General features: G+C 29.9%; 1 protein-coding gene across 2 annotated transcripts in view; it reads left to right on the top strand.

Moving 5' to 3' along the window:
• LOC136979880 (E3 ubiquitin-protein ligase MARCHF5-like) overlaps positions 1–23,357 on the top strand; it is a 38,025-nt gene extending 14,668 nt beyond the window's left edge. The window contains exons 3-6 of one of the 2 annotated variants that reach the window (XM_067275906.1): positions 554–762; positions 21,518–21,648; positions 22,375–22,728; positions 23,139–23,357. In XM_067275906.1, the coding sequence (XP_067132007.1) occupies positions 554–762; positions 21,518–21,648; positions 22,375–22,728; positions 23,139–23,279 (835 nt within the window). In that variant the 3' untranslated portion in view covers positions 23,280–23,357. The remainder of the gene's footprint in view (positions 1–553; positions 763–21,517; positions 21,649–22,374; positions 22,729–23,138) is intronic. The other variant, XM_067275907.1, reaches the window with a different exon arrangement.
• The last annotated feature ends 4,145 nt before the right edge of the window (positions 23,358–27,502 follow it).

A 27,502-nucleotide genomic window follows, 5' to 3' on the forward strand; every position in this document is an offset into this window, starting at 1 on the left:
ATTTCTATTGTTTTAGCATGGAATCCTACAACTCTATGTATACAGTTTATTTATATGTATATCTTCTGCTCTCATTATATTCTCTTCCGTCAATGTATTGTTTTTAGTTCTTTCCTGAACGAATGCTGAAGTCAGTCTTCTCTGTATCCTTCCATCACGTTTCCCATTCTGATTTTTAATAGGTTATGGTTCTAAAAAGTAGTCCTATGATTCACATTGTGTGATGAAATGTCTTATATATTGCAAGTATTCAGTTGAAATAAAAAGTATGTAATTAGCATAGTTATAATTTATATTGTAATTTATATATAAATGAGTCAGAGTCTGAAAAGTTGGGAATTTGAGTCAAAGCATTTGTGTACAGACTCTGCAACCCTGATTAAAATCATCTATTAATATTGATGACTAATAATGTTTTCAATGATTTCAACAATTATACATATAGTATAAATTGCTTATATAATAATGTTTTTAATTAATAAAATTATTTTTATTATAAATTTTAAAATAATTTTCAAAATTAATTTTAATATATTTTATTATTTAATTACAATAGACGTACTTGTTGGGTATGTTTAGCAGTAGATGATGATGATCTTGATGCTGAATGGTTGCAACCATGCCAGTGTCGTGGAACAACAAAATGGGTTCATCAGATTTGTCTAGAAGATTGGATTGATTCAAAACAGTCAGGCAATAGTAGAACAAGTGTTTCATGTCCACAATGCAATACTGAATATATTATAATATTTCCATCTTTGGGTAAGGAATTTTAAATTGTTTAATATTAAAAGCAATGCCTAAAAATTCCAGTATTAAGTCTGCTTCAATTTTTTTCTGTCGAAAGCATGCAAAATATAAAAGTTTTCTATTTAAAAATATCTTATGTCATCTTATTTTAATTGGTCTTAAAATGAACACTTTTGTAAAAAAAAAGAAATTTTCATTTTTTATTGATTTAGTTAATAAATATTGCTGCAATGCAAATTATGATAATGTCAATTCTTAACAAATTGATCAAAGAACTGTGTAAAACTTGGTACTGTATTCAAATATCTGAAAGTAACTGCTAACTTACATTGTAAAAAAATACAAAACATTAGTTGTTATTATTTATTTTTTCATTTAATCCTTAAAGAAATTTGTTATATTAACATGTTAAACAAACTGTCTTTTGGTGTTAACAATTTTTCATTATAAACATGAAATATATATACACAAGTACTGTACTTTTGACAATGTATTATCATTTTTGTCAGGCAAGAATTTCTTGCAGAATATTGGGTTGTTTGGAAAGTAATTTGTTTCTTTTCCTGTGGAAAAAAAAAACAATTTTCTTTATAATATATAAATATTTTATTGAATTATTTGACCAAAACAGTCAAATAATTGCTCAACAAATCAACTGTTGCCATCTTTCTGGTAGTAGCATGATTCCACATTCATAAAAGTTTTGATCTTTGCTTACAAAAAATTGATTCAAGTGAATTTTGACATTCTCATTTGAAGTAAATCTTTTACTGTTTAAAAATTTTTATAAAAACCAGAACAAGTAATAATTTGAGATTTCAGACTGGCAAATTTGGTGGGTATGGTAGCACATCCCATCCGAGCTGTAACAGTTTCTTATGAATTACCAAACTTGTATGAGATCTGGCATTATCATGTTGAAACCTTTTCTGTTGATCAATTCTGGCTTTTCTGTTTGATGGTATCACTCAATTTGTCCATTTGATGGCAATACACTTTCAAATCAATTGTGAAATTGTCTGGTAGAAGCTCAAAAAAATAATTTCCTTAAAATCCCACCAAAGAGAGCATCTCTTTCTTTAAGAACATGTGTAACCCATATATTGAGCTTTGAAATGAAACCAAGTCGTTTCAAGTGATCATAAATGGTTCAATTTAAGAAATTTAATCTCTAGCAATTTCTGGTGTTGTTATTTGGCAGTTTGCTTCGATCAATACCTTTATTTTGTCTTCATCAGCTTCAACTGGCCTTCCAGAACATGGGGCATTTTCAATACCAAAATTGCCAGAATGAAATTTTGTGAATCAGTTTTGGCACTATTGTTCTGTCAACACATCTTCTCCATACATGTCACACAATTTTTTTTTTGCTTTAACAGCATTTTTATTTTTTTGGTAATAAAAAAGCAAAATATGCTGAAAATGCTGCTTTCAATTTTCCGTATTTGATGGGACACCAAAAAAAAAATTGCACAGAATCAAACAAAATTTTTTTACAAATAACCTTTGAAGTATCAGCTGTCAAAATATATAATGACAATATAGTTTAAAATGAAATTGGCAGGTAAAAATACAACTAATTGCCCTTGTGGTAAAAAAAACAAAATTACTTTCCAAACAACCCAATAGAATATCAAACAAAATGCTTTTAATAAAAAATATAAAATTTGCCAGGACAAATAGTATTATTTACAGAAAAAATATATTTCCTTTGACCATACATACATAGATGGGTCTAATCTACTTTCTGTCCTTTCACACACTGTACGAGGCAATAACAAATTCCACACGGCGAAGTCGACCTTTCTTTTGAGGCTCCCATTCACCGCCAATATGTAAAACAGTTAACAACGTCCTCCAGCGGTAGCACATCGATTTAATAATTACATTTAATAAAAAATATACAGCATGTGAAAGGACAGAAAGTACAGCCTCGTACAGCGTGTGAAAGGACAGAAAGTAGATTAGACCCATCTATGTATGTAATGGTCAAAGGAAATATATTTTTTCTGTAAATAATACTATTTGTCCTGGCAAATTTTATATTTTTTATTAAATGTAATTATTAAATTGATGTGCTACCGCTGGAGGACGTTGTTAACTGTTTTACATATTGGCGGCAAATGGGAGCCTCAAAAGAAAGGTCGACTTTGCCATGTGGAATTTGTTATTGCCTCATACAGTGTGTGAAAGGACAGAAAGTAGATTAGACCCATCTATGTATGTATGGTCAAAGGAAATATATTTTTTCTGTAAATAAAATGCTTTTAAATTTATATTCTCTTATTTAAAAAAAATTATGTTCAATATTCTACTATTCAAGAAATTTTTGCCTGACAAAGATGATAATACTTTGTTGAAAATACTTGCATGTATATTTTATGTTTATAAAAAAAAAAAGCTGTTAATGCTGAAAGACAGTTTGTTTAATGTGTTAATTTTTTAATTTGGTTGGAATTAGGATAAACATTGGTAATTTTTTGATAATTTTTAAGTTCAACTTTATCAAATAAGTAATGTAAGATGAGATTTGAAATTTTGCTCACAGATAGTGTGGAATGTATTAAATTTGAAAATTTTGTTCATTTAAGTAAATTGCCATTTTATAACTGTTAGAAAAACGATTTCTATTGTAAAAAGATGAAAATTGAAAATTTGTAGAAGTGTTTTAGGAGACTAGTTTCATCTTAAATTTACAAACAAAACATTGATGGTAAGTGAATTATTCTTTGATATTTTAATAAACTAAGAACTGATGATATTTAAACACATGGTTATTAGTTTTTTATTGTATTTAAAATTCCTTAGTTATTTGGACAACATTCTTAACTTTTGCTGTGAAATTCTAGACATATCAAATACATGGACTATTAAATAATTAATTATCATTAATTAGAGAAGTAAAATAATATGTATAACTTACAGATGATGATAGTTGAATGGATCTTGAGCATCTGCCATACTTTTTAGGTCCAAAATGAGGTACGATAAAATAACCAATATATCACAAAATTACTATTCAAGATGCCATCAAAATATTGTCAATATGAAAAAGAAAAATTTTTTAAAGTTGCGAGGATGGAAAGTGTTCAATATACGAGCAATTATTTATTGTGACATTGTCACAATGCCAGGCTGCAATTTTTTAATCATATTTTTAATTTACTTAATTTAAATATATGCTTTCCATCTCAAATTAGTAGTGGCTTGCCCCTGTACATCATACTTTTCCTGTTAGTCATCTAACTTCTTTCAGGAGAAAAATTTTGAATTGGAATAACATGACTTCTGGTTTGCACTAGAAGTTATTATATAGTTAATCGGGGCTTTTTGCCCCCTTTTTTGCATCTAAGTTTTCCATATCTGGTATTGTCTTTTGTCTATCCAACTCTGTTCTCAGGATTAAGGAAAGGCTAGACAAGCTGACATACAGACAAACGACAGTGGGCATTTATAGGTTTACAATTTTTTCAAATTGCATTTAAATATGTTTTAAAGAACCCTCTCATGAAATTAGCAATGTATTATCATGAAATTTCCCATGATATTACAAAATAACCACCTGTACACAACATAAAAAAATATAGAAAACTAAGATATAAATATATTCATAATGACAAAAAGCCATGCTGTTATCTTGAGAGTATGGTCTCTTTAATAATATAGTTAACATATCCATTTACAAAATATATGTCGGATAATTAAAGAATAATTAATTTTATCACAAATTTACCAATGTTTACCCATATAAAAACTTTGTTGATGTTTTAAAAGAATAAATATTTCTGTTTCCCGAACTTAGCAGTTACTTTCAAATTTATCAAATTTTGAAGTAAAGATAATATAAAAATGTCTAATCTTGATAGAATAAAGCAAAAATCACTGAAATAATGATCAAAATTTTACTTTTATAATTTGCATGTATTAATGTAGGAATTGGAAATACTTTATATATTAGAAAGTTTTAGACACATGCTATTAAAAATACTAATTTTTATCCTTTGTTAATTATATAATAGCTTAATACTAATTTTCTGGTCATAATTTTAAAAGATCATTGTCATATGAATTCAGTTGAAATATAATTTTTTAGTAATGATAAACAACTCCAAATTCATTAAAAATATAACAAAAACAAAGAAATTTACTTTATGAGGACTGATCAAAAATATCCATGACAAAATTAATTGTAAGAAAACAAAGCATTTTTCACTTACTGTAAGTTGTCTCGTTTAAAGTACAACTCTCCAGGTTGTCTGCAGTGATTCCTACAATCCTTTCTTTTTCATATATGCCTGATAAGCTTGTTTGGAAGTGATCTGCTGCTGCTGCTTACATTCCAAAATTGGAATATTAAAGAGACCTGAAGATGATCTGAGTAATAAATCAAAAATGTTTATCTATTAAAGTTATTTACTGGGATTTAAGGTTTTTAAAGGTGTCTGTAATTATTGTGTATACATATCCAGTTTTGAGTAGAAATTAAAATGCATTCATGTGAAAAATAAAGTTATCTTAGAGAAAGAGTAATCACAGATTCAGTGTCAAAAATTATATTTATTTTTAAGTTAAAATATGATTAAAAATTGCAGCCTGGCATTGTGACAATGTCACAACCTAGTTTAAACAATGTTTTATGAAAAAGAACTATGATTAATTCTAAAAATTATTTATACATATGTTATTATGTAACTTTACTTGTTCATCAAATGTAATAATGTTCTTTGTATGCTTTTAATAGATGTAAATGGTATTACAAACTATCTACCAACCAAGGCCGAATATAATCGGGCGAGAAATGACTATAATACTAATAATTTTAATAGACAATTTGGCATTAGAGGTAGACATTAGGTGCCATCTCTTAATAAATTTAATAATTATAATTGTAAAGTACTATTTTAGTTTACAACGATTATCGACTCTACCGTGTCGGAAACAACCGTTAACCTACCGGGTACTTTACTCGGATTCGCGTTAGCGTGCCAGGCCTGGACTTTAAGCGTGCACCGAATTAAATAAAGACAATATTTGTCAATAGAAAAAAACCAAAGATTTAATTAGTCGTTTAGCAATAACTATGTACAATATTTAGTAAAAATCAAACAATAATTTATTCTAAGAAATTCAACAAAGTCAACCCGACAATTCTCGATTCAAATCTATGTCTAACTTAACTCTATTCCCCTTGGGAATCCGACAAAACCAAAAAGCTTAACTTATAACAATAATTCTTATAAACTAGAGATCCTAATCGTCACCTCAATATACTCGGAACCTATTTCCTCAACTCTCAAGACTTTCTCAGACTGTCGATCCAAATTCGAATCACTTCAAATCACCTTGGAACTATTCGAGATCCTATCGGACACCTCTCTATTACTGCTGCGAAGCTCACCAAGCTCGTTGCTATCAGAATTCACCTCTCCGTCTTCACTTGAGACTCGGGATTTATAGTGTGAGGTGACGTCACAATTCTGAATGCGGTCACTCCCCTCATTTACATACTTAAATGCTAACAATAACGTTTTTCATCGTCTGGCAGCCCTTTTTCCGACAGTTTACTCACTAACCTTTTACATTATTTGTTTTTACAATTCTTTCCGGGACGTTTTTATTACTTAAGGTTTAGCGAGTTTTATTTCGTGCTTGTAGGTTCTCCCCCCCCCTCTTCTCGGTGCGGACCTATTCTTTGCCGCTCGGGGAGCGAAAATGTGCGTGAGTCTTATGGCGCTTTTCTTTCGTCGGTGAGTTGGGTTTTATTTCTTCTCTTTTTAAATACTTAAGGTGAATGGTGAGGAAACCTTCGTCCTAACAAAACATAAGCCCCAAACAAAAATAGAATAATAAGCAAAATAAAAGTAAAATAAAAATAACGCTCGGACTTGGTTCCTTACATAATTAATTAAATAATTTTAAATAATAATTTAGAATTACTGGAAGAAAAGAATCGGCCTGAAGCGGGACTCGAACCTGCAACTTTTGCTATCCGTGCAGACACGTTACCAGTTACGCTACCAGGACCCTTAGCCTGATCCCCTCTTCATAACATGTCTGCACGGATAGCAGAAGTTGTGGGTTCGAGTCCTGCTTCAAACCGATTCTTTTCTTCCAGTAATTCTAAATTATTATTTAAAATTATTTAATTAATTATAATTATTAGATTTATTAAGAGATGGCGTCTAACATCTACCTCTAATGCCAAATTGTCTATTAAAATTATTAGTATTATAGCCATTTCTTGCCCGATTATATTCTGCTTTGGTTGGTGGATAGCTTTACAGGTATTGGGTGTAGTAAAGATGTTTGATTATTGGTATTACAAACAACAAATAATTTTACATTATAACATTTTTATATATACAAAAGATAAATATTAGTATTTTATTTGATTATAAATAAAGTTTTGTTTCAGTAATAGATAACTCTGAAGGAAGAAAACTTTTAATCAACAGCTAACTTGCACTTTGGGATGAAACAGCTGTCATAACAAAATGAGTGTGCATCATTATGAAAATGTTTTTTGAAGTAGTCATTATAAGAAGTAAGATTATTGATATTTCATAATTCAATCATAAGAAAATAACATTTTTTATATATATAATATTGATTTTTACAGATAAAACAAGAGTTAGACTGAACAGATAAGTTTGCCAAAAATGAATGAAAATATTTATTATTATTTGCATTTTGTTTATTAATTAACATATACATTGAATCATATTTCATAACAATACAATGACAAAATATAGATTCAAGGCAAGTAATACATAAATGTTTCCAATTATTACAATTATCATTAAAATAAGCTGTATTGAAAAAAATGAATTAATATGGAATGACAAATAACAATAATATCTAGCACAAATATTTTATCTGATTACTATGTATAATTAAACAATTGTTGAATCTTAACAAAAATAAATTGACCTTGTGTGAGTTGCTTTTATTAGCAAAATTATATTTATATTTTATCTGTAATAATAAATTATGGGCATATAGAAAAGTAAAGAACTATTTATTATCCTTGATTTATAATAATTTGTAGTTATTTCTAATGATAAGAAAGAAATGAAATATGAAAGAATATATAAAATGACAATGTAAACAGAATGTAATGACAAAAGACTTTTTTCATATTTGTATCATTAGGAATATAAAATATATTGATAAATTTTTCATATTTCATATAGTAATGAGTATAAATAGTAAAAAATAATTGCAAACATTCTCATCAAATACATTTTCTCATAAATATCATGCAATTAACTATCAATAATACATATAAGAAAAGAATATTCTTTAATGCTATATATGTATGGATGCTAATTTGACTGTAACAACTCATACACAATTGTTCTCTCCAGAATGAAGTTCTTAAACTAGCCATCTTCCATTTAGTGGGTGGCAGATCGTCATCCTTGAGTAGCACTAAATTGCCAATCTTGATATTTTCTCTTTTGGCTGTCCATTTAGGTCATTGTTGTAGATGTGCAAGATATTCACATTTCCAATGTCTCCAGAAATGTTGCAACATCTGTTGGCCCCAGCTGCCAGTAAGAAAGATGGTTAGGTTTGATGCTTGTGAGATCTGGCTCAGGAATTGCTGAAAGGGAATTGCTGATAATGAAGTGTCCTGGTGTGAGAACTGTGAGATCATTAGGATCACTGCTAAGTGCTTTGAGTGATCTGGAATTTAAACAAGCTTTACTTTGACAGAATAGTTGTTTTCATCTCTTTGTAGGTTAGCTAGTTGGGCCCTAGTACCCTTTTCAGATGGTACTTCACTGACCTTACTCCAGCTTCCCAAAGACTTCCAAAGTGAGGGGTTGGGGGATTGAAATGCCTTTGTTGGCAAGCCAGTTGTATACCTCATTACTATATTGCTTGGTTAAAACATATTTTATGAGTTTCTTGAGTTCTGCCAGAAGTCACTGAATATTGGTGCCAGAGTCACTGAATATATCCAAGCACTTTCCTCATTGAGCTACAAACTGCTTGAGAGCTGTCACCAACACATCTGTTGACAATGCACATACTAGTTCAAGGTAAACAGCTTGAGTGACAAAATACAAACACTGCTAAATATGACTTGAATGAGTGCTGATCATGACCCTTGATGACACGAAGTTGAAAAGGGCCTGCAAAGTGACTCCTCACTTAAGGAATAGATGAACTGGATTCACATGCATTGGTGATAAGTCACCCATAAGTTGTTGGGCTATTTCCACACATCTTACACACTGAATGTACACACTGAATGTACACACTGAATCATCTTATGTGATGTCAAGTAGCATCCCAAGCTCCAATAATCCAAAAATGTTTAAATTTGACATCACTAACTGGAGACCTCCATGAAACAATCTGTGGTGTTCCATATCTATGAATAACCACACAAGCTTGTTATGATGGGATAACAAGATGAGATGTGCTTGTTATCTTTGCATACTGAAGCCGTCCACCCACCCTAAGAATTCTGTTGTGATCAAGGAAGGGATGCAGTTATATTATTTTATTTTTGCTTGTTAGTGGTTTGTTCTCTCTTAACAACATATTCTCTGGGCCAAAGTTGTTGTGCTGGGTTACTTTAACCCAATGTAAGAGACCTGAATCTAGTTTTTGTCTTGATACTGGACATGCAGCAGCAGGGCAGTGACAGTTGTTGATAAACCTCTGTATGAAAGCTATCACTCTTTTCAGCTTAGACAATGATGAAAACATTGTCAATAATGATTCATCAATTTGAGAATAAACCTTAATGGTGCACATTCTACTGTATTATAGGAAATATTGTAGGATTTGTCTCTGGGCATTGAGTACCATGAAGCTAAAGAGAGCCATGACACCAACATGAATGAGATCATAACTCAGTAACTGGGATTCCTCTGGAAGCACAATCAACTGGATTTTCCTCACTACAAATGTGATGTCATTTAGCATCAGGAATAGTAGTTTGAACTTCCACAACTTATTGGCAACAAATGTTTTCCAGCATTGTGGAGATGATGATAACCAGAAAAGAGTAATTGTGGAATCTGGTCAGGCATGAACCTCTGTGATTGGTATACTTAGTGAGAATTGAACTGTTCTGATCAATCTGGACAGAACTGGTCTATATAATTCCAGTCTGGATATAGGCCTCAAATAAACAGCTGCTGCAAATTTCCTCTCAGATACATCACAAAAGCCATGTAGACTAATGTCGTTGATACTTGATTGATTGACACAATATTGGATCTTGATAGTTTTAACCTGATCTAACTGGTTTGGAAATGCCTGCCACATTTTCTCAACCTTGGTAGCGGCTCATCCCAGTCTGATTTGAGCTGCCAAAATTCCTGGAGCATCAACTTTGCTTGACCAGTTATTGGTTGACCAAGTGGATCAAAGATCCTTGCAATATCTGAAAACATTGTTCATTTAGTAATATTTATATGCTCTGTTAGTGTTGCACTGAAAGAAAAGTGATCAGTTGCAGGATGCCATTGAAAACCTAATGTCTTGACTGCCTTATCATTATCATTTTGAAGTGGGAGTTAAATCTCTTAATTCTGGTGTGACTGTATCTAGCACTGATGGTTGATTTGACACCCATTTCTGAAAATTAAAACCACCCTGTTTTGTTAATTGAATGAGTTTTGATTGGAGTATAAGAGCTTCAATTGAGTTAGCTCCCATCATCAAATCGTCAACATAAAAATCTTGCATAAGCATCATAGTTTCCAAAGGGAACCTTGCATCCTCATCCTTAGGTAGTTGTTGGAGGACCTTAGTGGCAAGATATGGTGCTGAAGCAGTACCATAGGGGACTGTTAATAATCAATAATCTTTAAAAGGCTCACTTGGATGGTTTCTCCAAATGATTCATTGAAAATCTCTGTCATCTGGATGTATTCAAATTTGATGATCCAGTCATTACCAAGATCTGCTATCATGGCAATGACTGGAAACTGAAACTAAATTAACAAATTGAGTAACTCATCCTGTATTCTTGTTCCAATAGAAGCTCATTGGGTGAGAATCCTGTTGTAGTTTTAGCTGCTGCATCAAAAAATAACACAAAGCTTTGCTGTAGTACTTGTGTCCTTGAACACTGCATTATAGGGAAGCTAGAATGTCCTTGAAGGTCTGAAATGGATTTTTTCCTGACCAATTGGTTCCATATGTCACAAGGATAATTATCATCCAAAAAGGATTTATATTGATTATACATAATTTAATTGATTATACATTGTAGTCTGTGTTCTAGTTGTTGAAACTGTCTAATTGCAGTCCTTCTTGAATCTTCAAACCTTTGTGTGGAGTTTTTGAATGGAAGACGGACCACATACCTGCCCGTTGATTCGTGAATGTATACTATAAAAATTATTTCCACACAGTTGTTCCTCTGCTGTTAAGTATTTTATTTCAGGCAGTTCTAACTCCCAGAATTTTTGAAGCTGATTATTAATACTGCAGTGATGAACTGACTAATATTGTTTGTTGGCTCACATCTATTGGTCCTGATAGTACCCAACCAAACACTGTGTTAAATGCAGTAGGAGTTCCTGGTAGTCCCTTGCATTGTTCTGGACAAATGATCTCATTGTAGACAACTGCACTTAGAAGTATATCTATTGTGCCTGGTTTATGAAAAGTTGGATCAGCCAATTGAAGTTTCTTTAGAAGAGATCAATTGTAAGAATCACAGTGGAAATTAGGCAAGTTTGTTGTCACATTTGGAATAATTAATGTTTCTACACAAATATTCTCTGAATTATTTGAGGTAACCCTTATCCCTTATATTAATGCATAAACTACTGGAAGTAGTGCTGATGCCAGAATTAATTTCTGAAATAGCTATGTTAGATGGTTTCCATTTCAGTTGAAGTCACTGAGGTCAGTGTTTAATAATGAAATTTGTTTGAGAGGCAGAATCCAACAGAGCCCGAAATGGTTGTAGTTCCCTTGAAAATTCCTCATGTGAATGACAGCAATGGATAACAGTACTTGTCTATGCCCACTCAATTGCCATGACATACGTGAAATGACTTCTGGTTCTGCAACCTTGCTTGCTGTTTTTGTAGAGTCATGTGGTACTTCCTGATGTATAAGTGTGTTATATTTATGTGAACATTTCTTGCAGTGACTTGCTTTACACTCAGTGGCCAGATGTCCCAATTTTAGCAGTTATAATAAAACTCATGCTTCTTAACTAAATTTCTCCATTCATTCACTGATGCTCCCAAAAATGTTGCACTTGAAAACTTGATGTGTACTGACATGTTGGCTGCGCAATACCATGGTGTGCTGCAGCAGTTAATTGCTTGGACTGTGAAAATGGCCAATGTCTGGATGTTGGCACCTCTATTGGCCTGGGTTAGTCAAAATGAATATTGGGTTGGAAACAGCCAGTGCTCTGGCCTGTTGTTCCAAAAATGAAGTTGTGTCTTCAAATACTGGTTGTTCTGTACCCTTCCAGGAGAGTTCCCATTGCCCATGAGACTCTCTATCCATTTTTTCTTTGCCCTACTCTATTTTGCTGTATATTCTCAATGTTGTATTGGCTGCTTTAATACCTTAAGTGCACAAACAAACATTAGTTGTATCTGTTAAGTGTTGTAATGTGGCTAATTCTTGTGTAATACTGGGTTGATTGAATAGCTTCTGAATGCAAGAATCAATAATTTTGCGATTATGATTGTATTATTTCAATAATGTGTCCCAGGCTTCTTGATAGTTTTCATTAGTGATGGGAATGAGTTGAATCAATGCTTCATGACATACTGATGATTTCAAGTACTGGAGTTTTTGGGCACTTGATAATGTGGCGTTATTGTGAATATTTGCCATAAACAAGTCATGGAACAAGAGCCATTCATCATATTTGCCTTTAAAAACCAGAAGTTCCAACCTTGGCAGTTTAACCACTACTACATTCGTACTATTGTGCACTGAACTATTGTGACCTGTTGTATGTTGTTCAACAGCAGTCATGAGTTGAATAGACATGACCTCCACACAATTAATTAGTGTGTTATATTGAGCTTCATATCCCTCAAATTCATCTTCCAAGCATTCTCCAATAATGTCCAGTTGTAACAGGTCAATTTCGTCTGTTTAATTTTTTGGGATATACTTGCCAAGAGGTTGACCTCATGTTTCTCTAATATATTCTCAATTCTAGTTACCCGTCCTTTCAATATCTTCCTATTGTTTAATAGTGTCTCCATCTTGAATGTTCGTTATACCTTGCAATGTCCATTGTGTCGCCAGTTTTTTGTTAAATCATGTTGAAATAACTACATTGTCTATGTTGTTTTGATTTTTGTCTGATAAAACATTAAACGGCACTGACTGCTTGAGTTTTTGGACCTCCAGTTGGATGTTAATGGATGAAGTAGCTGCTGTCTCCATTAGGCTTAACCCTTATCAACCACACCAGATCTGCCTCAATGGACCAATAAGTATCTATGAGCTTTTGTGATGTTTGATGAAAGATACAACTAAACATAAACAGTAACAGTTCACTCGGCTTAATGTAGAATGAAGCAATACACCAAGTTTCTGAACAAAGATCACCAAGATCATACATGTGGATGCCATGTCTCTTTGCTGAATTTGAACTGAGTGCCTGACACAGTGCCCCTGCCAAAAACATTCTTTTCTTAAATATAATGCAAATGACACTGAACGCTAGAGGAAAATGTTATCCATAGCTTAATTCCCTTTATTTTAAATGGAAAAAGTTATGATGTGTTACAATGTCAATCCAAAACACCCAACTAATTTCCAAAACATAACTAAACAGAATGCAATGACTATATATGATAAACTGTCATATTATGATACAAAATGCTTAATACATTGCATTCTGATCACCAAACAGTGTATGGTAGATTATACTTACAAACTATGGTGTAGCCACATGAATCAGATCTTTACCTTAACTATTTCACTGGTCAAAACACAAACAGTCTTTACATTAATAATACATTGCAGTTCACTTTGATGGAATTCCATGACCAATGATCTGTCCAGTACACTACTCCACAACCAAAAGATGGCTTGAAGTTCCCATCTCTTTCTATCTATACACATCAGCATCCCCCCCACAGCTGTAATGTGAAACAACCAAAAAATGAAAACCTAACAAATAGTTTATACACTCATTGACGAAAAAATTATATATCCAAATAGAATTGACTGCAAAATTTGAGGTACAGCTATGTCTCAAACAGGTATGTAAATGATTACAGTGTGCGAGTTATCCCATTATTCTATAAAATGGTTCACAGAAGCTCACTGTTTTTAGAATTTTCATTGTACTTGTTTGGAGGTATTCAAATACCAGACATACCTGTGTGATGTAGTCAAAGACATTAAGCACAGCTGACAGAGTTTGAGAAAGGCCTCTTCGTCAGATTGAGGGATGCAGGATGGCCATTTTGCTGAAGTACCCATCATCTGGACTATTCTGACCTGACTGAGGCGGTATTGAGGGCAATTGATGTGAGAATACACATATGCTTCAGGCTGGATTTGGACACTTCATATAGACCAACAGGAGAGGTGATTGTGTGATCATGAAACGAGGACAGACAGTTATAATAGCTTCATTGACCACCATCCACAAACAGGTAGAAGCCTCACTGCAGAACCCTTTCTTTACCATACCATTGACAGGCAACTAGCAGAGGCAAATTTGCATTCATAGTAACTACTGCACATTTTGCTATTAGCAACCCAATATTGTTGGTTTCATTTGCAATGGTATCATGACAAAAGCATATACTACTATGGACTGGCAGCATATTGTCTTTAGTGATGAATCCCGATTCTGTTTGGGAATGGACAAGCACCATGTTAGAATGTGAGGAGAACCATTAGTGAGCCAATTTTGCCTTTACTGTGGAATGTTACATTGCCCCCACTGCTTGTGTACTAGTCTGGAGCTCCATTTTGTATGATTGTTGGTCATAACTAGTAGGGGTACTTGTACAAGGGAAATTGATAAATATTAATATGTTCAGGAAATCTTGTGTCCTTTGTTGTTGTTTTTTTTTTTTTTGTTAGGGCTGCAAACAGTTATTTTCCAGCAAGATAATGCTTGGCTGCACAGCTAGGGTTTCTCAGGAATGTCTGAGAAACCCTAGCTGTTGCCACACTTCCTTGTTTGCCTGGATCCAGGTTTGTCACTCATTGAGTTGACCAGATGGAATACCAGCTTTGGCTATTTTTGAGTAAGGGCAGAATCTGTTGCAAGATAGCATAAGGTGCCCAACCAAATTGCTGCATGTGCCAGGCAAGAGGAAATACTACATGGTGTTAAAGGTTTGTTTAAATTGTACTATTATTCTATATGAAATTATCTTTGTAATATTGTAATCATTTATTTACCATTGTCATTACATTTGTACTAATAAAGTTTCATTTAATTTCAATGCATCCTCCTTGGTGGGCACCTTCTTTTTGTTAATGAGGGTAGTTGTTAACAAACAGTTATTATGTATGTATTAACTTGTACAATATATATGCCATACTACAAACATTTTATGATACAGCATAGCAAGTAATACATAACAATAAAGATGTTTATTTGAAAAATGCAGACAAAATGTACAATAAAAATCAAGAAATAAATTTTAACACATTTTTCACAATGTCTCTGATACTTTTGTAAATTGGAGAATTGATTGAGTATTGTTAGTTGCATGATAGTATGTTTATCTTTTCTGCTACAAGAGTTGTTAATATTATGCCACTTTCAGCTCCAGCTATATTTTATATGCATATTTTATTTATTGACAATCTGGATGTCTTCATATGATTGTAACATTTTAATCAATTGTATTTGGAATGTAACTTGACTTTTCCTATGTATTGTTTTGATAAATAAATTAATAAGGATGATATTTACATTTCAAAGATTCCATATATAAATTTTAGATATTAAAAACCAAAAAATGGAATTTCTACCATGAAAAATTATGTGGGAAGATGTTAAATAAATATGCAGGCATTCTTGCTTATCATACTGTAAAAAAATATTGTCTTATGTATTCTGAGAATATAAAATAAAATTTATCTTTGCCACTTTTTCCTTGTGTTTATTTATATTTCTATTACATTTTATTTTATTCAGGTCTCATTAGTGCTAAGTACAAAAAAGCACATGTTGAAATTCTTTATTTGCATTGTTGATATTTGATAAGTGCTGAGCCAAGGTGTAGTCTAGCATTTTTTGTTGTTGTTTTATAAACTAATTTTTGTGCTTCAAATGGAAATTTATTCATTCATTCATTTATTGCTATAAAATCAAATCAAAAATGCTGAAGAAACAGAATTTGTAAAAAAGATAAAATAGATAAATTTGAAGGAATGTCATCAAACTGTAAATATCATACCACTTGTGAAATGATGTGAAACTGTCAATATGAATGCACTGAAACCAAAAGTAAGTTACAATAGAAGGTATAAAAGAAGATAGAACATAATTATGACATATCTTCTTTATTATCATCTATTGTAACTTAACCTGAAGATGATTTGAAACCATTGAAAGTGTTCATTTAGTTTACTAAAGTTTGTTCCTGCTGAATAGTTTTGGTTTCAGTGTATTTATTTTGACATCAAACTATATTAAAATATGAATATCTTTAACTGTGGTAAATCAGAATTGTGTTTTTAAAATGCTGAAAATATTTCTTATGCAAATCATAACTATTATTTTAATGTTAGGAAGAATGTGAATTTCAATATTGTCAATAAAGTGTAATTTTTGATACTATTGCATGATAATTATCATCAATGAATTCATAAATAGAAGCTGTAATAACTTTATTTGGTCAAAATGCATTTTTACTTTTGACTTTTTTCAATCTTTAAAGTTAAAAAAGATTACATCAACAATTGACAAATTTTTTTCATAACATTAAATACAAACTTTACTGATCACTTTTAGATGATAATCTCTAAAAATTTTTATTGTAATTGGTCTTGTACATATTTTTTAATAAGGAAGGAGAAGGAATCAAAATCTTTATACAGGCACTCTCCTACTTATGAACAGGTTAGATTCCTGAGGTTTTGTCATAAGTTGAAAACTAACCTAGAAAGTACATTTGTACACAGAATATTCACTTACTTGTTAGTGTTTGATCCTTCAATGTAATAGAATATATATGCTCATTTACCCATTCACTACTGCTTACTAATAGTTGTTTCAAATGTGGTTTTTTTCACCTAACATATTTTGTTATATAATGTCAAGTTTAGTTTCTATGATAACAGCAATACTTTTTGCATTTTTCTCCACTACTAGATTTAATATTACATTTTGGATGCATTTTTGAAGTACTAATTGTAAAAGTTTATAAAAATTGCAAACAATAGCAATGCGACATTAGAATTTGCAAAAATGAAAATGACAATATTCAATAGAAATGAATCCATATTAATTATTCATTAAAAATTTATTTATTACTGGCTAAAGATTACTTTAACACCACCCCATGAGAGAACTTTAGAATTTGCATGAAATTTAAATTTTAAATGTATGGTCAAATTGTTCGTAAGTCTGAAAGATTGTAAGTAGGGGAGCTCATGTAATTAAGGCCAAATGATTGCCAAATTATATCAAGCTATATTACCACTACTATTGTTAATTAAATGCTGAGTAATTTGGCACTAGAGGCAGATGTTAGGTATCATCTCTTACTAATCAAAAATCTTTATTATTAACTTTTTTTTAACTTATGACATTCCATCTAGTTTTTGCAGTGATTAAAGTATAATTCAACTTTAAAGACATCTAAATCCAGTTACTAAAAACTCAATTTATTAACTGTACTATTGACCTTACTACAAATCTAACCTACAGATGACTTTTAAACAAGGTCAAAAACAACTTTGTTTAAAGGTCATCTGTAGGTTCTTAAGATCTAACAGAAAAATGAAACAGAAACAAATTTAAAATACTGTTTAATCTTTAGAACCTGAAGATGATATTTAACTCTTTAAATGTGAGATCAGCCAAAATTGCCTTAATCCATTCAAGACAAAATTAGCTGAAGCAAAAGTTGTTTGGCTGATTTTACTATAAAATTTTCCATTGTAGTTTGAGGGGTAAAAACAATTTTGTCTCTAGGTGCATAGAAATTTTCAGACCTTAAATAGTTAAACAAGATTGAAAAGTTAGATCAGTTAATAAATTGTTTTTTAACTGGATTTAAGTGTCTCTGAAGTTGATTATACTTCTACTTTATAAGTAGAAGTATAATCAACTTCAGAGACACTTAAATTCAGAGACACTTATAATCATAAATTTCAGATTATTTCTAAACACACTAAAATAATTTTTACAATAGTTTTAAACTGTTATTTTTCTTAAAAATTTCTTAAGAAAAATAACAGTTTAAAACTATCTTTCAACATTTTACAATAAATAAAATCATGACTTTAGTTTGTTTTTAAAATTTAGTAATTTCACATCTACAGAGCAGAACAATATATTCTTTGCATTAAATTTACATAATGTACAGACTGATACAAATTTGTCATTTCAAAAAACAAATTTATCAAAATATATATATATATATTAAATAAAATATTTATACATAATTATTCCAACAGTATTTCATTTAAAATCATTATTACATTTAAAAGTTTTCTTTCTGGATATGTAATATGTTCGTTTTCAGCAAGTCTTTTATTTACTTGAATCCATAGATATGTGGTTATGATATTCCAACTTACAACTAACAATGCCATCTATTAGGCACTACTGTTAAATATAGATAGTGAAAATGTTTTGAAAAAGTAAAAACTTTTCTGGTATTTTTTGTAAAGTTTCTTTTTATAAGCTATTTAGCTTTAATTATACTTTTTAAATAAATATATATTGTATTTAGACACCATTTTATTTGTGCAGTTTTTCAACTTTGGCATGAGTTAAGGACTTACAGCAGTTTATAAGATTTTCCTTCTCTTTTGCAAAATTTTACATGAGTCATCCTTTATATTAAAATGATCTTTTCACAATGAAAAAGACTATTGATTAATTATATTTTAATCTAACAGCTGCTTTATACATAACTTTATTACATATAATTATTGCTAATTAATATTTTTTGGCATAAATATCTTGTTTGATTTTTCAATTACATTCTTAATAGAAAAAAATTGTATTTTTTCTTTTATTTAACAATTATTTTTATTTTTACAAATTGCTTTTATTATTATTTAAACATTTATATTTGTCTATACCAGTGGTTCTCAACATTTTCCAGCTACTGCAGTTACACATTCATAATTGGTGGTACACCAATGAACCAGTGTTGCTTCAAAGATGTTCTTATATGTATGAACAAACAATGACATTTAAGATCTGCATTATTTATGTAAAAATATACAAGTAATAATAAACAATTAGTAATTTTAATTATTTTTTAAAATTTTATGGAACCCCTATGAGCAGCTTGCAACATATTGACTTGAGAACCTCTGGTCTAGATCATTATTTTATTAAATTGCAATGATAATTATTTAACATTATTGTTTATTTAAACAAAGTTCTACTTCTTGCTTAATATCGTCTGTATTGGTGGTATTTCAAAATATATATAAACAATTTCCATACTAAACATCATACGAGGTGCAGTCAAAAAGTTCTGGGACTGTTCAATAAAAAGTGTCTGATGTATATAATAATTTATTGAGAGTTGTTGCCTTCAAAATAAGTTCTTTCTGCAGCTATACATAGATTACAGCATTTCTCCCAGTTTTCAAAACCTTTCTGGAACATTTTTTTGTGACATTGTTAGGCACTTGCTGCAATCCTGTTTGAATGCCATCAATGTTCTCAAACTGTCCTTTCAGCACTTTTCTCACCTGTGGAAATAGAAAGTCACACAGTACCAAGTCTGATGAATAAGGAGGGTGGGGTACCATAGCCATTTTATTTTTGGCAAGAAACTGTTGAATAGAGATAGCTATGTGAGTGGAAGCATTGTCAAAATGAAACAACCAGTTGTGAGATTTCCAAAGCGCTTTATCTCTTTCATCTGACATTGTCACACACGACCTCAAAGCATCCATATAAAATTTTTATTCATAGTTTGACCTTGTGGAACAGATTCTCAGAGAATAATATCTCCCTGTCGAAAAAAAAATACAATGAGCATGTTCTTGAGACTGGACCTCACTTGTTTGCATTTTTTGGTCTGGGTGAGCTGTGATTTTTCTACTGAGTCAATTGTTGTTGTGTCTTAGGGCCATAGCCATAAATTCATGTTTTATCTCATGTAATCACTTTCTTTTCTGTTGCAGTCTTGCTAACTTTGAAACAAAATTTCACACTCACATGCTATTCCTTAAAATAATTCATCTTACAAAGCAATGAAAATAACAAATTGACAAGAACACAGATCTAATCTAAATAGCAAGAAACAAAAACTACATACAATAATGGCACGAAGTTTGACAGGAAAGCTAAATAATGATGTCTATTACACATCCTAGTTTGTGCAAGTTCAGCACATGGCCAATTATAGCATCATGTTACCAGTCCTGAAACTTTTTGATTGCACCCTGTAAATAGTACATATCCTGGATAATCTGTACTATTGTCTTGTTATAATTTCTTTGTGATAAATATTATATATAAACAAATGTGATGCCTTTATATTGCTAACACTGCCACCATGCTTGACAACCCACAAATGATGGCAAACTTAAAATATGAAGGATAATGAGAGTTACCAATCAGAATACAGAAGTAAAGAATTTCAACTGTGTAAAAATATGTTAATTATATTCAAAGTTTAAAATTAATTCATTATTCCTGTTCCTTATAAATAAAAATTATTTAAACAGTACTTTCAGTTTGTGATATATTTCTTTTGGGGTCAATTAAATGTGTTATCATCTTTCATGTGTGTCATTGTTAATAGATTTAACTATAAACTATAAATATAAACTTAAACTTATATTGCATTATTATTAAGAAACTTTTATAATCACTGCCAAGTGAAACAATTTTGGAAATTTTAACATAGTATTGTATTACCAAAATAAGCAAACATGATTAATTGTGAAATGAAAAGGTCTATCAGTGGTTGAGTGGATGAAATGACTGAACATTGAGAGTTGGACCTAACTCTCAATGTTCAGTGTTTGTTCCTGACCAATAGGCAGATCATGTGAAGTTTTCTTGAGTTTTCATTACATGTATAATGCCTAAATATAGGCCAGTTTCCTGGGTGAAATAGAAAATCCTTTCAGATCTATATAACAAGAGGAGGATTGTCCTTATGTTGTATGGTTTTATCCCATCAAACCAAATAAAACAATGAAATGAAAAGGTTCATTATGATTTTGATTTAAGAATTCTTTAGAACAGATTTATGGAAAATTCATTGTAATAATGCAATAATGCAAAATGTAGATTTTTGAAGATAATGAATAACTTTCTAACTGGAAGAAAAGGTTTAATTAGGCAACTTGAAAAAGTCAAAATTATTATAATGTAACTTTTATGTTTAATCTATTTTTGATATATTCTAAAATTATTATTATTATTATAAGACAGCTTCACAATAATTTACTTAAAAATAATTTTTATAAAGTAACAATGAAACATTTGGTTATCCTGTATTATGCCTGTATGTAAATCAATAAATTTATAAAATATAGAATTTATTAAAATATGATATGTTTGTTTTACATTATTATTTTAAATGAATAATAATAAAAGTTTTAATAATTTGTTACATTTGATTTATAGGAACATTTGTTCAAATAATAGACTTAACAGATCGTCTTATATATAGAATTTGCCCTTTTGTGGCTGCAGGAGTAGTAATTGGATCTATTTATTGGACAGCAGTAACTTATGGTGCTGTTACAATTATGCAGGTAAAGTTAATTTTGCTTATAGACTTACAAAAACTACTCTTTTGGTTTCATTTTTAATAATGTGGGTAGGAATATGAATATATAAATGGCTCAGGATTATATGTACAGAGTTTTGGATTTGAATCCTACTCTAAGCTGTTTATTTGCAGATTATTCTGAAGTTGCTATTTGAAATGATTAACCTGTTTAATTATTAAATGGTTTAACAGATGGAAAAATTTCTCTAGCATAATAACAGAATTATTCCAATCAATATGACATTTACTAATCTAATTACAAAAATAAATCAAAAGTATATCCAAAGCTGGAAATGTTGACATTATTCATTATATTTGTCTTTTATTATTATTAAAGTACTTTAATATTTTTTTGGATATTTCTATCCATCAAAGTTGACATCAAGAATCAGCTTTAAATATAAAAATTTATACTCAATAATGTATCAGAATAGTTTGAAAATGTTTCTATAAATAAAAAGTATAAATTTCTGTATTTGCGTTTGATTCTTATTATTTTGTTTAAAATATTTTGTTTTTGTAGTTAATTAAAAGAAAAATATAAAGTAATTGTTAATTAAACATTCAATTTTCACTTTAGACTGCAAACTGAAGAGGATTTGAAATAATAAAAATTTATATTTATAAATTATATTTTTAAATAAATTTATTTAATTTTAAAATAAACACTTTTAAAACAAAGATAATCAAACAGATTTTTTCATTGCAGGTCCTTGGTCATAAGGAAGGATTGAGTGCTATGGAACAAGCAGATCCAATTTTTTTATTAGTGGGTTTACCTACTATACCTCTTGCATTAATTATAAGTAAACTGACTCGATGGGATGATATTGTTTTGAATTTATGGAGGAAGCATTCCTCACGTATTCCTGCAATAAAATATATTTTCGGTGAAGATAATATTTGTAATCGAGAGCGATCACCAACAGAAAGATCAGCATATTCTGATCCTGTATCATTCACTCGATTACTTTGTGGTGCTCTTATGCTGCCAACCTTTGCATCTTGTACAGGAAAACTTTTCTTTGGATATGTTATGTCTAATTTGCAGAGAACTATATGGGTAGGTTAAATTTAATTTTCTACAATGTTATTTATAAAATTTTTTTTGTGATTTAATTTTTAAAAAATTGGTAATAAAAGTATTTATGAAATAAATTTCTAAACACTGCACATTATTTAAGTTCTATGACAAATCACATTTCCTATTTCATGAAAATATTTCAAAATAAAATTTCTTATTTTTCCTCATTCTTTCTCATTTTTATTTTTAAAGAAATTGATAAAAAGTTAGCAGTTATGGAAATGAAATATGATTTATTTGATATTGATCTCAATATTGCATAAGACTATTTCATTCTATAAATTAATTGTAATTAGTGTAAAAATTATCAACCATATTATTTCTTCTTGGATAATAATAAGAAATTTATCTTTTTAGAAAGTTTAAAATGCTTAAAAATACTTTTTCAGGGTGGAGTAGCATTTTTAATGCTGAAAGGAATATTTAAATTATATCTTCGTCAAAAACATTATGTACGTTTATGTCAAAGAAAAATCTTAAATTATAAAGAAGGAACCCAGTCTAATCAAGATGAACCAAATGATAATTAAGATAGTTGATTTCAAAACTTAAAATTTATATAATAATTGATGTATTATAATAAAGTAAAATATTTGTATTAGAAAAAAGTTTTTTGATGTTTTTAAAGTTTAATTATTAATTTTTATTTAATAAAAATGAGTGCACTAGAAAAATATAGTACAGTATATTTTTTTAATGTCAACTAATTATATTTTAAAACATAAATTATATATATATATATATATATATATATATATATGTATTTTTAATTGTTAATGTATATAAATGTGATTGAATCAGCTTGTTTATACTAGCTAGTTTTTACTGGTTTTTTTACCTTATATATATTATTTTGTATCAATTAGATTTGTATCACTACTTAAAATACCCACTTTTTAAAACTTGCTTTTTTAAAACTCTCTCATAACTTTTATACAGCAAAAACTTCTCTAAAACAGAATGCAATAATACTACCTAGAATTTTCTGTTTTACACAAGGTTATGTTTTTATTAATCACAAATGATAAAACTTGAGAAACATTACAACTCATATTTGAAACTGCTTTTACTACAGTATAAATGTTTTATGTTTAAAAGACATTGAAAAAACTAAAATGTATATGGTTCATAGAGAAAAATATTTGTGTAAAAACTTGATATCCACAAAGGGATTAATTGCCCTTTATTACAATTAAACAGTATTAATTATGACTTAGAATTTAGTTGTTGTTATAATAAAAAATTTTTCATTATTCAAGTTACATTATGCAATTAGCACTCAAAATGTCTCTCATTTCTGTTTTAGACAAATCTCTCAACATTCAATTCTGTTTACAAAATTTGTTTTGATCTAATATGTTTCAATAAATTTTTCTTTAAAAATCTTCATTTCATTTTAGTTCTAAAAAACTATTGATAATTTCTTTTCTAGAAAAAGGTTTTTTTATTTTTTAAATTTGAGAATTTGCATCTAAGGCTACTACATATAATCAAGTAAATTTTAAGATTTTTTTTTGCCTATTTGAACATGTGTAGTGACAATTCATATTTTATTTTGACTTCATCTTATGATTAAAGTAGCTAGAAAAAATTTAATTTAATGTTTAACAATTTGTTTGTGTAATTGCATTTCTTCTGATTTCTTTCAATACAAAATAATTTTTGTATGCCAATTTGTGTTAAAAGCTAGAGTATTTTGGTTTTTAAATGAAAAAATGGAATTAAAAAAATAAAATTGAAATAAAATTTGTGCAAATAATATAAATTTATTAAATTTGCTGATAAGTAAGTTATAATTTAATTTTCACTCCTGATTCTTTAACCAAAATTGAAATATTTTGTCCAATATTACATTCAATTATAGGTACTGTAATTGGCTTATTGTATTATTTTTACTGGTTTTTAAGGTCTGGAACCAGTCTTCCATTTTTCCATATGGACAGTACTTCTGTTTTATATGGATTTTTGGAAATGTATTTTTTGTACAAAAACAGAATTGAGGATAATTTAAAACAGTTAATATTTTAATATTTAATTTAATATTAAACAGTTCTACTCTGAGGTTTATTTTTCATTCAGGCAAGTTTTTGTAGTGTTTATTTTAGACAATTTTACTTATTTTGACATTCTTTGATACAAAATCACAATATTCACAAATTGGAATTAATAATACAATTATTTAAGATAATTTTCATACTAGTAGTTGATGATAAAATGTGATAATTTTAGTTCACCTTGGCCATTTCTATCAATAAATCAACATGTATCAGTAGTATTACTGCATCTGCTGTTAATGCAATAACATCATATCTATTTCTATGACTTTGCTGCTCTACCTTGATGATCTCATTCTGTGGCATATTAAACCATATGTTGAAAGTTTTAAAGAATGATTAATAACAACTCTTACAAATTCATAGCTAGACTAACTACAGTAGGAGTGGGTCTAACAAATTATGGGACTTTTCACTGGGGTTCTGGGATTAGAGTACCCCAGGAAAGGAGGGTTTGCAGACCTACCCCTGAAAAATTTTTAAAATCTACTCTATATATCTATAGTATGTAAAATACTTAGCTTAAAATTGTCATGATGCTATTTATTATCAGAAAGAAAATAAAATAGAAACAGTAGCACACAGAATCAATTAATCATCGAAGAAATGAGTGAAGCAGTAAGAGGTGGCCTGAGAGAAGAGCAAAGCATGCATAGTTTGAACAAACTGAGTGGGAATTGGGTTCATGAAGCAATTGCGATAAAGAGTTGCCTTTTGAGGAAGAGTGGAAAATTTTCGTCATGAATAATCTATATTGGGAAAAGTCCATAGGGCAAGTGAATGAAGTGAACCATGTAATTGTGAAATTGAAACATTTTTTTCTGTGGGTGGTTCAAAAAAATTGTGATTATCAACTGATTCAAAATAAGAATGTGTTTTTGTTATGGAATTTGAAGGTTGTTCTAGGTTTGATTTTGATGGAGAAAATCTGAAAGGAAAGATTTTTGTGATTTTGATTAAAACTGATATTTCCAATTAATTTAGTATAGAGGAGTATTTTGAAACAGATCTGAACTTATTTTGTATTATGAAATCCTCACATGGAATTAAACAGATGAAGGTATACATAAAACAGTTTTCAATATTGAATAGTCTATATTATTGGGAACAAGTGGGCAAAGTGATCAGGAAGTTGGGATGCTGTAGGTGGCCAGGGATGAAGCCCCCTAGTATAATCTTCTTTTTCTATATATATACATGTATATATAAAATTGTCAAGGCACTTTTTTCATCACAAAAGAAAAGAAATGGCAGCATTAGGAATTGCTGAAATTTTTGTTATGAATAATCTATATTGGAAATAAGGGGACAAAACTCTAGTATAATATAATACTATTAAATAAGGTATGTATAAAATAGCACAAAAATATTCAACATTTGAACATTGTTACTTTAAATAAATGCATAGTTTTTAATCAAGCAGACTTTTGTCATTTGGAACAGACCAAATGACAAAAGTCATTTTCCCAGACTTTTGTCATTTGGAACAGTGGACGGGTAAGGGTAACAGGGGTAGCTCAGCAATCCCTGGCCCTCTCTTCCTGAGGGCCTGAATCCCTATAGGCTACAACTTAAGCTGGAGTAGACAAGTCATGTAATGGTTCATTTCCTGGAATTAACAATCACACTTAAGACAGTTGTGTAACCACAAAAAAATTTAGGAAACCAGAATACCATTCGTTTTACATTCTGGCAGTTTTATACGATCCTTTCATCTTTAACATCTTGACATTCACAGCTCTCATAAGATGTGTATTTTCACGCTGTTCAAGGTTGATCAGACATCAATTTTGGAAATACAAGAATAGGAATCTGAACAAAAATGCAAGCCAAAAGCAGGGAATACAAAGGCTGTTAATTGTAATGAGGAATTATTTATTGTGACATTGTCACAATAAATAATTCCTCATTACCAGACTGCAATTTTTAATTATATTTTTAATTTATTTAATTTAAAATATAAGCTCTCCACCTCAAATTAGTAGTGGCTTGCCCCTGTACATCATACTTTTCCTTTAACAATAGCGTCATGCGAGTCATCTATTAACTGCTTTCAGGGGAAATTTTGAATTGAAATAACATGACTTCCAATTTGCGTTGAAGGTTTGTATAGAGTTAACAGGGTTTTAGTCCTGCCCCTAAGGTTTTTATATCTAGTCTCATCTTTCATCTATCTAACTCCATTCTCAAGATTAAGGAAAGACAAATGACAGTGGGAATTTATAGGTCTACAATTTTTTCAATTATTAGCTCAATCAAATGCTCAAAAGCATATGTAAAGACATATTGCCAGGATAACTAATATAATCTATAGGTGGACAAGATGATCCAACTAACCTGTCACTTGGCAGAAAGTAAAATATTTTACTTTCTGCCAAGTGACAGTTTATCGTTGTGATATTTTACAACAATAAATGTATGTAACAATAAATGATAAAATATCATTTATTGTTTTCATAAGTACAGTCAAACCTGTTTTTATGTGGTCTTTTTTTGTGCGATTTTTTTTATGTGAATTTTTAATTTGTGCAGTTTTTTTGTGCGATTTTTTTATTTGTGCGGTATAGTTGGCGACTAGTCTCGTGCGATTTGTCATGTCTCACGTTGACTTATTATAGCTAAATAAACTTATTATAGCATAAATGAACTTATTATAGTAATATTATTGCATGAATATGCGAAAAATGAAATAATTTATT

The sequence above is a fragment of the Centruroides vittatus genome, unplaced genomic scaffold (genome assembly GCF_030686945.1).
Source record: "Centruroides vittatus isolate TY-2023 unplaced genomic scaffold, ASM3068694v2 contig_651, whole genome shotgun sequence".
Taxonomy (NCBI): Eukaryota; Metazoa; Arthropoda; class Arachnida; order Scorpiones; family Buthidae; genus Centruroides; species Centruroides vittatus.